Here is a 13785-nt window from a genome sequence, read left to right as displayed (position 1 = left end):
AAGTTATCAAATTAAGATCTTATACCTGTATAGGCCCATATTTATTATTTAAAAAAATATATGTTTTAACCTTTATTTAAGTAGGTACAACACTTATGCCCACCAATTGTTTTGTGGAGGGAAACATGTGTGTGGTGGAAATATCTCAGAAGAAATTATGCAATTAATTTGATTGCACCATTTGACTCATGGGCCAAACAATGCTTTGTATTTCACAAAGTCAGGCCACCATATCCCCCTGATGTTAAATAATGAAGTCACAGTGTGGAGCCCGGCACACTCAGCGTAGCTGCTCTGCTGCGATGCAATCACTGGCGACCTCTGCAGATTAGCGTAATCAGCTCTCACAGCTTGTGTGAAATTATATTGCTCCGAATGAAAGGAAACGGGTGGAATTCAATGGAAAGGATCCAGCGGCACAGCCCAAATACATTGGGGGGAAGAGATGTCATTAACACAGTGAGCAGACACTGTGTGAAAAGCCCAGCATCTTCAGGGATCATGGTACAAGTTAATTTAATTCTGTTGAACAGTGGAGATTCATGGTGGCTTTGGGGTTCAGCAGGAGGAAACAAGAGTTGATTGATTTAAAGATTTTTGAAAAAAACTTTTTGGCAAATGTTCCTTGAAAGTCATTGCTCACATGATGACTGCACTGCAGCTGAACAGACATGAAGAAACCTGTCATCTGTGACATCTTCTGTTTTATGTTTTACAGTACCTGCCTTTCACTGACTCCTCAGGCATGCATCCCTAATGGTACTGACAAGGTCTTTTTTTTTTTACCTCAAGTTTACATATTCCTATATAATACTTGCAGTGGTGGCTGGTGGCACTTTAAATGGGGAGGACAGGCAAATATGGTCTGGAACAGAATTAATGGAATGGTCTCAAACACATCAAACACCTGGCTTCCATGTGTTTGATACCATTTCATTCACTTTATTCCATTCATTTTTATGAAATTTCCTCCCTTCACCAGCCTCCTCTACTAGTACTTGTATTCACATCCAATGTACACTCTTTGTTGTATAGAGGAGCTGAATATGAACAAATGTTGAAGCAGACATCACGTTCTGATAAGAATTTCCTTCTGTCAGGGGATCCCTTTGCAGATGGTTGTTGATTAACATTGTTGTCAAAGCCACTGTTAGGAATATGCTCCTGCATGTTGATTTGAATGCCATAAGGACAAAGTAGAGGAAACTGTAACCAGTAACCACATCTTATGTTGATTAAAGGAAGACTCAGCGATATGACGTAGATGCAGAAAGTAAACCGCATAGTGGTTCAATTTCCATATCAACTAAGAGCATTGAAACACGAGGCTTAACTTCTCCTGTTTTGTCCTGTGGCTCCCACGCTGTAACAGTGTGAAGCGAACCCATGCACATGCACAGATGTGTGACTGTGCGAGAGTGAAGTCTTGCATCTCGCTCATCTCAATATCTGCGGTGCTGCTTGTGGCAATTTAATTTTCACTGAGTGTACCTTTAATATAATACAGCTCAGTTATAGGCTTTCCTATACGCTTTCCTTGACCATCTTTGTGTTAAGGAACAGGTTAACGTCTTTAAAACAATAGTTGATGTTGTATCTGTGTATTAAAGATTAAACAAGGTTTTGACTGCAGTTAATCAAGTTTTAAGTCTGGAGGAGGATAGAGAGTTTTTAATAGCACCACAGCTGGCCTTGTTTTATTGCTTTAGGAGGGAGGTAATAGAAAAACTACAACAACCAGAGGGCCATAAAAATCGTTGGTAATTAAGTCTCTGGGTAATTATTTTCAGCCAAACATTAATTTTACAGGTTTAATAGATGTTCCAATGGTTTCCAGGGCCAAGTGCCTTGGGCCTGGTTTGTAATGCAGTACCATTAATCATGGGTTCTTTCTCCGACTTTAAGTCTTCATAATAACAGTAACAATGTTCTCTTATGTCTTCGCAGGAAACTTTCAACCAAGCAAAACACCCAGACAGGACAAAGTAATATAGCCATGGAGAACATTAAAATAACAATTGTGGACTCCTTGAAATGGAAAAAGCCTACATTAAATTTAGCATTACCACACACTGCTCATCATTCACGGCCGCCAAGGTTATGAGAGATGTCACCTCCAGCAGCGTTTCTTGGAGCCTTTATGGTATATTTTCCATCTCAAACACAGCATGTGTAGTGTGAGGTAAGACAGATTTTAATTACCTACATAGCAGGGGGTTTTGGAGACACTGCTGACCGTTGACCATAGCCACTCACACTTTTCTCCTTCTTTGTTTATCAACACCTGTTTATTAACACCCTGCTTGGCTTTTATACAGTAGGGTCATCTTCACTGGATTGGTAAGAACAACCATATTTTCCATCAATTGTAACAGCGTCATGAAGTGTGAGTATTTTGCCTTGCCAAAGTGCTTGTGTTTTCTAACTTAGAATTTTACTGCCCGTCTCCTCTCTTTTCCCTTGTGTTGCTAGCATCGCAAGCTTGACTGGTTTACAATGGCCTCCTGTTTGGATATTGTTGCTATTGCACTACTGTCACAGATCGCTGGTCACAGTGAAGGGTGACAACATGGAGGCCCCTGCCAGACAACACTCATAAATCCCAAATGATGCAGATTGAAAAGGTGGTTTTCTGCTTGTCTCACATGCAGCCTTGCGCTGAATCTTTATTTCTCTTTTATTTTTATTTTACAGACACTCTGTTAGAGGACCTACAAGGCTGTATAGAGTGTATTTGTGTGTGACTGTGTGTGTGCGTGTGTTGCATCATGCCATAGTTGCTCTGTAATTATTTTTTAATCAATAATAGTATTATGATTATGCAATTACAATGCTGCAAATCCTGAAAATAAAATAAAGAAATCCTGTAAAAGTTACCACCTGCATAATTATCGTATAACAATAAATGTAAATTCAATGTCACTCTATAGTATCTTAACTTAACTTGTAAAGTAAACAGGAAAACGTGTTGGCTCTTAATTTATGGGGACCTACAGCTAAGGCCCTTGGAATGTCAAGTCCCCATCACAGTTCCTCAAAGCAAGCCTCCTCTTCAGAATATCACGACAACGAAGTGCTTTACGGTAACATTTGCTGTTTTAAGTTTGTAGCGGGACATTGCGAGGCTGACATAGCCACTATTCATTGTTGGTAATTGTAACGTTTGCCCGAAACTTAACACTTCGTCATGGACGTAGGCGAGCTACTGAATTATCAGGTAATTAGCTGGTTAGACATATCCTCATATCCTAGCTAGCTAACTTACCGGTAACGTTAGTTAGCAAAATAAGGGTGCTGTAAACAGCGTCTTTGACTCTAGCCCTATAGTAACGTTACTGGCTAAAATGATTGGTATTTAGCGAATAAACCAAGTTCGCTTAGCTAGTTAACGTTGTGACAAATTTAAGGAGTTGGCTATCTAATGTCAAGTTAGCCTAAAAAACGTTAGCACATACAGTTAACAAGTTACTGTAGCTAACTAACTACAGTAGCTAGCTAAGCTAGCTATCTTGTGATACAAACGCTTGCCTAACTTAGCTCAGCTGAAGATATTTGCTCTTTTTTCTATCTGTGGCTCAGCCTTGTTAGCTAAAGTAAAGTTGCTTTCGTGCAATGTAATTTCTTGAGCACACTACATGACCAAACGTATGTGGACACCTGCGAACATCCCATTTCAAAATAATGGGCATTAATATGGAGTTGGTCACCCCTTTCCTGCTATAACAGCCTCCACTCTTCTGGGAAGGCTTTCCACTAGATGTTGGAACATTGCTGCATGGACTTGCTTCCATTCAGCCACAAGAGCATTAGTGAGGTCGAACACTCATGTTGGGCGTTTAGGCCTGGCTTGCAGTCGGCTTTCCAATTCATCCCAAAGGTGTTGTATAGGGTTGAGGTCGGGGCTCTGCGCATGCCAGTCAAGTTCTTCCACACTGATCTCAACAAACCATTTCTGCATGTACCTCGATTTGTGCACGGGGGCATTGTCATGCTGAAACAGGAAAGGGAATTCCCCAAACTGTTGCCACAAAGTTGTAAGCACAGATTCGTCTAGAATGTCATTGCGTGCCTTCAAGTTAAGATTTCCCTTCACTGGAACTAAGGGGCCTAAATTATGAACAAGCAGCCCCAGATCAATATTCCTCCTCCACCAAACTTTACAGTTTGCACTATGCATTAGGGCAGGTACAGTGGCTTGCGAAAGTATTCACCCCACCTTGGCATTTTTAAAAATTTCTATTTGGACTATTTTGTATCTGTCCATTACATTAAATCCAAATAAAAATCTATTTAAATTACAGGTTGTAGTGCAACAAAATAGAAAAACCGCCAAGGGGGTGAATCCTTTTGCAAGGCACTGTAGCGTTTTTCTGGCATCCGCCAAACCCAGATTCCTCCGTCGGACTGCCAGATGGTGAAGCGCGATTCATCACTCCAGAAAACTTGTTTCCATTGGTGGTGAGCTTTAAACCACTCCTGCTGACGCTTGGCATTGCACGTGGTGATCTTAAGCTTGTGTGCAGCAAATCGGCCACGGAAACCCATTTCGTGACGCTCCCGACATACAGTTCTTGTGCTGACGTTGCTTCCAGGGGCAGTTTGGAACTCGGTAGTGAGTGTTGCAACCGAGGACAGAAGATTTTTACATGCTTTAGAATAGAGGTCGACCGATTATGATTTTTCAACGCCGATACCGGTTATTGGAGGACCATAAAAGCCGATACCGATTTAAATTTTTTTAAATTTTTTTTTATTATTTTATTTTTATTTGTAATAATGACAATTACAACAATACTGAATGAACACTTATTTAAACTTAATATAATACATCAATAAAATCAATTTAGCCTCAAGTAAATAATGAAACATGTTTAAATAATGCAAAAACAAAGTGTTGGAGAAGAAAGTAAAAGTGCAATATGTGCCATGTAAGAAAGCTAACGTTTCAGTTCCTTGCTCAGAACATGAGAACATATGAAAGCTGGTGGTTCCTTTTAACATGAGTCTTCAATATTCCCAGGTAAGAAGTTTTAGGTTGTAGTTATTATAGGACTATGTCCCTCTATACCATTTCTATTTCATTAACCTTTGAATATTGGATGTTCTTATAGGCACTTTAGTATTGCCAGTGTAACAGTATAGCTTCCGTCCCTCTCTTCACTCCTCCCTGGGCTCGAACCAGCAACAAAATTACAATTGGCGCGAGCTAACTAGCTAGCCATTTCACTTCGGTTACACGAGCCTCATCTCGGGAGTTGATAGGCTTGAAGTCATAAACAGCGCAATGCTTGACGCACAACGAAGAGTTGCTGGCAAAACGCATGAAAGTGCTGTTTGAATGTATGTTTACGCGCCTGCTTCTGCCTACCACCGGTCAGTCAGATACTTGTATGCTTAGTCAGATTATATGCAACGCAGGACACGCTAGATAATATCTAGTAATATCATCAACCATGTGTAGTTAACTAGTGATTATGATTGATTGTTTTTTTATAAGATAAATGTAATGCTAGCTAGCAATTTACCTTGGTTTACTGCATTCGCAGTTCTGTTTTGATGTACCTGCTCAACATGGTGTTGATGGTGTGATCTTCATTGTAGCCTGACAGGGGGGCAAAGCGTCTGCGGGATGATGATGATGATGATGGTGTAGACCCCAGAAGCAAGAAGGTTGGCAGAGACCTGGCCAGACGCCTGGAGAGAGATGACGGTGAGGACCCGAGTGGTGACAGGAAGAGGATACTGGAGAAACTCATGGATGATGATGAGGACGCAGACGACCAAGAGGTGGGCAAAGTTTTACTGACATAAAATCAATCAAATCAAATTGTCATATGCACCGAATACAACAGGTGAAATGCTTACTTACAAGCCCTTAACCAACAATGCAGTTTAAAAAATAAGAATAAGAAATAAGAGGAACAAGTAATTAAATAGCAGCAGTAAAATAACAATGGCAAGACAATATACAGGGGGTACCGGTAATGAGTCAATGTGCAGGGGCACCAGTAAGTGGAGGTAATTGAGGTAATATGTACATGTAGGTAGAGTTATTAAAGCGACTATGCATCGATAATAACAGAGTAACAATGGTGTAAAAGAGGGGGCAGCAATGCAAATAGTCTGGGTAGCCACTTGATTAGATGTTCAGGAGTCTTATGACTTGGGGGTAGAAGCCTCTTGGACCTAGACTTGGCGCTCCGGTACCGCTTGCCGTGCTGTAGCAGAAAGAACAGTCTATGATAGTCTACGACTAGGGTGGATGGATCATTTTTAGGGCCTTCCTCTGACACCGCTTGGTATAGAGGTCCTGGATGGCAGGAAGCTTGGCCACAGTGATGTACTGGGCTGTACGCACTACCCTCTGTAGTGCCTTGCGATTGTAGGCCGAGCGTTGCCATACCAAGCAGTGATGCAACCAGTCAGAATGCTCTCGATGTTGCAGCTATATAACCTTATGAGGATCTGAGGATTCATGCCAAATCTTTTCAGTCTCCTGAGGGGGAATACGTTTTGTTGTGTCCTCTTCACGACTGTCTTGGTGTGCTTGGACCATGTTAGTTTGTTGGTGATGTGGACACCAAGGAACTTGAAGCTCTCAACCTGCTCCACTGCAGACCTGTCGATGAGAATGGGGGTGTGCTCGGTCTTCCTTTTCCTGTAGTCCACAATCATCTCCTTAATCTTGATCACGTTGAGGGAGAGGTTGTTATCCTGGCACCACACGGCCAGACCTGTCGGTGATCAGGCCGAGCTCTGTTGTCATCGGCAAACTTAATGATGGTGTTGAAGTTGTGCCTGGCCGTGCCGAGTGAACAGGGAGTACAGGACGGGACTAAGCACACACCCCTGAAGGGCCCCCAGTGTTGAGGATCAGCGTGGCGGATGTGTTGTTACCTACCCTTACCACCTGGGGGGGGGGGTGGCGGCGCGTCAGGAAGTCCAGGATCCAGTTGCTGAGGGAGGTGTTTAGTCCCCGGGTCCTTAGCTTATTGATGAGATTTGGTGTTGAACGCTGAGTGTTGAACGCTGAGCTGTAGTCAATGAATGGCATTCTCACATAGGGCATTTGCAAATTGGCTACAGACGTGAGTGCTACTGGTCGGTAGTCGTTTAGGCAGGTTACCTTAGTATTCTTGGGCACAGGGACTATGGTAGTCTGCTTAAAACATGTTGGTACAGACTCGGACAGGGAGAAGTTGAAAATGTCAGTGAAGACACTTGCTAGTTGGTCAGCGCATGCTTGCAGTACATGTCCTGGAAATCCGTCTGGCCCTGTAGCCTTGTGAATGTTGAGCCTGTTTAAAGGTCTTACTCACATCGGCTTCGGAGAGCGTGATCACAGTCTTCTGGATCAGCTGATGCTCTCATGCATGTTTCAGTGTAATTTACCTTGAAGAGAGCGTAGAAGTAGTTTAGCCCGTCTGGTATGCACGTGTCACTGGGCTGCTCTCGCCTGTGCTTCCCTTTGTAGTCTGTAATGGCTTGCAAGCCCTGCCACATCTGACGAGCGTCAGAGTCTGTGTAGTACGATTTGATCTTGATCCTGTATTGACGCTTTGCCTGTTTGATGGTTCCTTGGAGGGCATAGTGGGATTTCTTATAAGCTTCCGGGTTAGAGTCCCGCACCATGAAAGCGGCAGCTCTAGCTTTTAGCTCAGTGTGGAAGTTGCCTGTAATCCATGGCTTCTGGTTGGGTATGTACGTAGAGTCACTGTGGAGATGACGTCATCGATGCACTTATTGATGAAGCCAATGATATGGTGATATGGTGTACTCCTCAATGCCATTAGAATAATCCTGGAACATATTCCAGTCTGTGCTAGCAAAACGGTCGTGTAGCTTACCATCTGCTTCATCTGAACACTTTTATTGATCAAGTCACTGGTGCTTCCTGCTTTCATTTTTGCTTGTAAGCAGGAATCGGGAGGATAGAATTATGGTCAGATTTGCCAAATGGAGGGCGAGGGAGAGCTTTGTACGCGTCTCTGTATGATGAGTAAAGGTGGTCTAGAGTTTTTTTTCCCCTCTGGTTTCACATTTAACATGCTGATAGAAATTTGATAAAACGGATTTAAGTTTCCCTGCATTAAGTCCCCGGCCACTAGGAGCGCCTCCTCTGGATGAGAGTTTTCATGTTTGCTTATGGCGGAATACAGCTCATTGAGTGTGGTCTTAGTGCCAGCAGCCGTCTGTGCTGGTAAATAGACAGTTACAAAAAAATACAGATGGTGTCTACAGCTTATCATGAGATACTCTACCTCAGGCGAGCAAAACCTCGAGACTTCCTTAGATATTGTGCACCAGCTGTTGTTTACACATTTACATGGTACGCCACCCCTTGTCTTACCAGACACCACTGTTCTATCCTGCCGATAGAGCGTATAAGCAGTATGTTGATGATGTCGTCGTTCAGCCACGACTCGACTCTGACGCGTAAGATATTGTTTTTTAATGTCCCATTGTTAGTTTAATCTTCCTCGTAGGTTGTCGATTTTATTTTCCAATGATTGCACATTAGCTAGGAGAACGGAAGGCAGTGGGGGTTTATTCGATCGCCTACAAATTCTCAGAAGTCAGGCCCCCACCCTCTTTTTCTCCGTCTTCTCTTCACGCAAATGACGGGGATTTGGGCTTGTTACCGGTAAAGCAGTATTTAAATAATACAATTAAATTTTAAATAAATAATACAGTAGAACAAAAGAAAACAAAACGTCTATATACAGTGAGTGCAAATGAGGTAAGATAAGAGAGTTAAGGCAATAAATAGGCCATGGTGGCGAAGTAATTACAATATAGCAATTAAACACTGGAATGGTAGATGTGCAGAAGATGAATGTGCAAGTTGAGATACTGAGGTATCTGGGGGTATAAGGAGCAAGATAAATACTGTATGGGGATGAGGTAGGTAGATAGATGGGTTGTTTACAGATGGGCTACGTACAGGTGCAGTGATCTGTGAGCTGGTGCTTAAAGCAAGTGAGGGAGATATGAGTCTCCAGCTTCAGAGATTTTTGCAGTTCGTTCCAGTCATTGGCAGCAGAGAACTGGAAGAAAAGATGACCAAAGGAGGAATTGGCTTTGGGGGTGACCAGTGAGATATACCTGCTGGAACGCGTGCTACAAGTGGGTGCTGCTATGGTGACCAGTGAGCTGAGATAAGGCGGGGCTTTACCTAGCAGAGACTTGTAGATAACCTGTAGCCAGTGGGTTTGGCGACGAGTATGAAGCAAGGGCCAACCAACGAGAGCGTACCGGTCGCAATGGTGGGTAGTGTATGGGGCTTTGGTGACAACATGGATGGCACTGTGATAGACTGCATCCAGTTTGTTGATTAGAGTGTTGGAGGCTATTATATAGATGACATCACCGAAGTCGAGGATCGGTAGGATGGTCCGTTTTACGAGGGTATGTTTGGCAGCATGAGTGAAGGATGCTTTGTTGCGATATAGGAAGACTATTCTAGATTTAATTTTGGATTGGAGATGCTTAATGTGAGTCGAAGGAGAGTTTACAGTCTAACCAGACACCTAGGTATTTGTAGTTGTCCACGTATTCTAAGTCCGAGCCGTCCAGAGTCGTGATGCTGGACAGGCGATTAGGTGCGGGCAGTGATCGGTTGAATAGCATGCATTTAGTTTTACTTGCGTTTAAGAGCAGGAGAGTTGGAGAGCTGTATGGCATTGAAGCTCGTCTGGAGGTTAGTTAACAGTGTCCAAAGAGGCACCAGAAGTATACAGAATGGTGTCGTCTGCGTAGAGGTGTACCAGAGAATCACCAGTGTACCAGAGACTCACCAGCATCAAGAGCAACATCATTGATGTATACAGAGAAGAGAGTTGGCCCGAGGATTGAACCCTGTGGCACCCCCATAGAGACTGCCAGAGGTCCGGACAACAGGCCCTCCGATTTGACACACTGAACTCTTTCAGAGAAGTAGTTGGTAAACCATGCGAGACAATCATTTGAGAAACCAAGGCTGTCGAGTCTGCCGATAAGAATGTGGTGATTGACAGAGTCGAAGGCCTTGGCCAGGTCGATGAATACTGCTGCACAGTAATGTCTCTTATCGTTGGTGGTTATGATGTCGTTTAGGACCTTGAAACCAGATTGCATAGCGGAGAAGGTACGGTTGGATTCAAAATGGTTTGTTATCTGTTTGTTAACTTGGCTTTCGAAGACCTTCGAAAGACAGAGTAGGATAGATATAGGTCTATAGCAGTTTGGGTCTAGAGTGTCTCCCCCTTTGAAGAAGGGGATGACCGCGGCAGCTTTCCAATCTTTGGGAATCTCAGACGATACGAAAGAGAGGTTGAACAGGCTAGTAATAGGGGCTGCAACAATTTCGGCAGATCATTTTAGAGAGGGTCCAGATTGTCTAGCCCGGCTGATTTGTTGGGGTCCAGATTTTGCAGCTCTTTCAGAACATCAGCTATCTGGATTTGGGTAAAGGAGAAATGGTGGGGGATTTGGCGGGTTGCTATGGAGAGTGCCGGGCAGTTGACCGGGGTAGGGGTAGCCAGGTGGAAAGCATGGCCAGCCGTGGTGACAGTGTTTCCTAGCCTCAGTGCAGTGGGCAGCTGGGAGGAGGTGCTCTTATTCTCCATGGACTTTACAGTGTCCCAGAACATTTTTGAGTTTGTACTACAGGATGCAAATTTCTGTTTAAAAAAGCTAGCCTTAGCTTTCCTAACTGCCTGTGTATATTTGTTCCTAACTTCCCTGAAAAGTTGCATATCACGGGGGCTATTCGATGCTAATGCAGAATGCCACAGGATGTCTTTGTGCTGGTCAAGGGCAGACAGGTCTGGAGTGAACCAGGGACTATATATATTCCTAGTGCTACATTTTTTTGAATGGGGCATGCTTATTTAAGATGGTGAGGAAGGCACTTTTAAAGAATAGCCAGGCATCATCGACTGACGGGATGAGGTCAATGTCATTCCAGGATACCCCGGCCAGGTCAATTAGAAAGGCCTGCTCGCAGAAGTGTTTTAGGGAGTGTTTGACAGTGATGAGGGGTGGTCGTTTGGTCGCAGACCCATTACGGATGCAGGCAATGAGTAATCGTTGTTCTGATGTCCAGAATGTATTTTCGGTCGTAAGAGACGGTAGCAGCAACATTATGTACAAAATAAGTAAAAACAATAAGTTACAAACAACGCAAACAAACGAACAGAAAATCAGTTGATTAGGAGCACTTAAAACATCAGCCGTCTTCTCTCATGCGCCGTTAAATGTGCTGATCTTGTTCCTAAAATACTTTTTTGTTGTCTTGGTTACACTTTTCACAAAAGGGCACTCTGTTTTCAGGGTGAACCAGTGGATGAGAGTTCGGTGAAGAAAATGATCCTGACCTTTGAAAAAAGATCTTACAAAAACCAAGAGCTGAGGATAAAGTTCCCAGACACCCCGGGGAGGTGAGTTAATGAGGGACATTTATACGTAAGGCTGTGACGGTCATGGAACTTTGGATGACTTTATATTTGAGGTTCTTCAAAGTAGTCACCCTTTGCCTTGATGATAGCTTTGCACACTCTTGGCATTCTCTCAACCAGCTTCATGAGGTAGTCACCTGGAATGCATTTCAATTAACAGGTGTGCCTTGTTAAAAGTAAATTAGATTTTCTTTCCTTAATGTGTTTGAGCCAATCAGTAGTGTTGTGACAAGGTAGGAAGAAGAAAGCCCTATTTGGTCAAATAACAAGTCCATATTATGGCAAGAACAGCTCAAATAAGCAAAGAGAAATGACTTAGTTAATCAAGAAAATTAAGAACTTTGAAAGTTTCTTCATGGGCAGTTGCAAAAACCATCAAGCGCTATGATGAAACTGGCTCTCATTAGGACCGCCACAGGAAAGGAACACCCAGAGTTACCTCTACTGCAGATGACAAGTTCTTCAGAGTTAACTGCACCTCAGATTGCAGCCCAAATAAATGTTTCACAGAGTTCAAGTAACAGACACATCTCAACATCAACTGTTCAGAGGAGACTGTGTGAATCAGGCCTTCATGGTCGAATTTCTGCAAAGAAACCACTACTAAATGACACCAATAAGAAGAGACTTGCTTGGGCTATGAAACACGAGCAATGGATATTAGACAGGTGGAAATCTGTCCTTTTGTCTGACTCCAAATTTTCTATTTTATTTTGGGGTTTCAACTGCCATTTCTTTGTAAAACGCAGAGTAGGTGAACGGATGATCTCTGCATGTGTGGTTCCCACCGTGAAGCATGGAGGATGTTGTGCAAATGGAATAGACAACAGGTGGAAATTATAGGCATTTAGCAAGACACCCCCAATAAAGGAGTGGTTCTGCAGGTGGGGACCACAGACCACTTCTCAGTTCCTATGCTTCCTTGCTGATGTTTTGGTCACCTTTGAATGCTGGCGGTGCTTTCACTCTAGTGGTAGCATGAGACGGAGTCTACAACCCACACAAGTGGCTCAGGTAGTGCAGCTCATCCAGGATGGCACATCAATGCGAGATGTGGCAAGAAGGTTTGCTGTGTCTGACAGCGTAGTGTCCAGAGCATGGAGGCGCTACCAGGAGACAGGCCAGTCATCAGGAGATGTGGAGGAGGCCGTAGGAGGGCAACAACCCAGCAGCAGGACCGCTACCTCCGCATTTGTGCAAGGAGGAGCAGGAGGAGCACTGCCAGAGCCCTGCAAAATGACCTCCAGCAGGCCACAAATGTGCATGTGTCTGCTCAAACGGTCAGAAACAGACTCCATGAGGGTGGTATGAGGGCCCGACGTCCACAGGTGGGGGTTGTGCTTACAGCCCAACACTGTGCAGGACGTTTGGCATTTGCCAGAGAACGCCAAGATTGGCAAATTCGCCACTGGCGCCCTGTGTTCTTCACAGATGAAAGCAGGTTCACACTGAGCACATGTGACAGACGGGACAGTCTGGAGACGCCGTGGAGAACATTCTGCTGCCTGCAACATCCTCCAGCATGACCGGTTTGGCGGTGGGTCAGTCATGGTGTGGGGTGGCATTTCTTTAGGGGGCCGCACAGCCCTCCATGTGCTCGCCAGAGGTAGCCTGACTGCCAGATCCCTTGTGAGACCATATGCTGGTGCGGTTGGCCCTGGGTTCCTTCTAATGCAAGACAATGCTATACCTCATGTGGCTGGAGTGTGTCAGCAGTTCCTACAAGAAGAAGGCATTGATGCTATGGACTGGCCCGCCCGTTCCCCAGACCTGAATCCAATTGAGCACATCTGGGACATCATGTCACATCATCCACCAACGCCACATTGCACCACAGACTGCCCAGGAGTTGGCAGATGCTTTAGTCCAGGTCTGGGAGGAGATCCCTCAGGAGACCATCCGCCACCTCATCAGGAGCATGCCCAGGCGTTGTAGGGAGGTCATACAGGCACGTGGAAGCCACGCACACTACTGAGCCTCATTTTGACTTGTTTTAAGGACGTTACATCAAAGTTGGATCAGCTTGTAGTGTGGTTTTCCACTTTAATGTTGAGTGTGACTCCAAATCCAGAACTCCATGGGTTGATAAATTTGATTTCCATTTATAATTTTTGTGATTTTGTTGTGATTTTGTTGTCAGCACATTCAACTATGTAAAGAAAAAAGTATTTAATAAGAATATTTCATTCATTCAGATCTAGGATGTGTTATTTTAGTGTTCCCTTTATTTTTTTGAGCAGTGTATATATTTTATTTTAAGAGGTGCATTTTCTCCTCCACTCCTGACTGCATGGGCTGCTGCTGTAGGCTAGATTGAAGATAACAAGTTAGGATTCCATGTGGAAAC

General features: G+C 43.9%; 1 protein-coding gene and 1 long non-coding RNA gene across 3 annotated transcripts in view; both read left to right on the top strand.

Moving 5' to 3' along the window:
• Positions 1-374: 374 nt before the first annotated feature.
• Positions 375-2067, top strand: LOC149976920 (uncharacterized). Its single transcript, XR_016487350.1, has 3 exons — positions 375-504; positions 719-759; positions 1948-2067. It is a non-coding gene; the product is annotated as an uncharacterized LOC149976920 (long non-coding RNA).
• Positions 2068-3054: 987 nt separating this feature from the next.
• The window catches only part of LOC110492202 (beta-catenin-like protein 1), a 40709-nt gene continuing 29978 nt past the window's right edge, over positions 3055-13785 (top strand). For both annotated transcript variants that reach the window (XM_090203232.1, XM_090203231.1), the window contains exons 1-3: positions 3055-3217; positions 5602-5787; positions 11314-11420. In XM_090203232.1, coding sequence (XP_090059358.1) covers positions 3188-3217; positions 5602-5787; positions 11314-11420 — 323 coding nt within the window. In that variant the 5' untranslated portion in view covers positions 3055-3187. The remainder of the gene's footprint in view (positions 3218-5601; positions 5788-11313; positions 11421-13785) is intronic.

This window comes from Oncorhynchus mykiss, chromosome 16 (genome assembly GCF_057628025.1).
Source record: "Oncorhynchus mykiss isolate SJ-2025 chromosome 16, ASM5762802v1, whole genome shotgun sequence".
In the NCBI taxonomy this organism is placed as follows: domain Eukaryota; kingdom Metazoa; phylum Chordata; class Actinopteri; order Salmoniformes; family Salmonidae; genus Oncorhynchus; species Oncorhynchus mykiss.
Note: the sequence above shows the minus strand (reverse complement) of the source record. Positions and strands in the feature narration are given on the sequence as shown.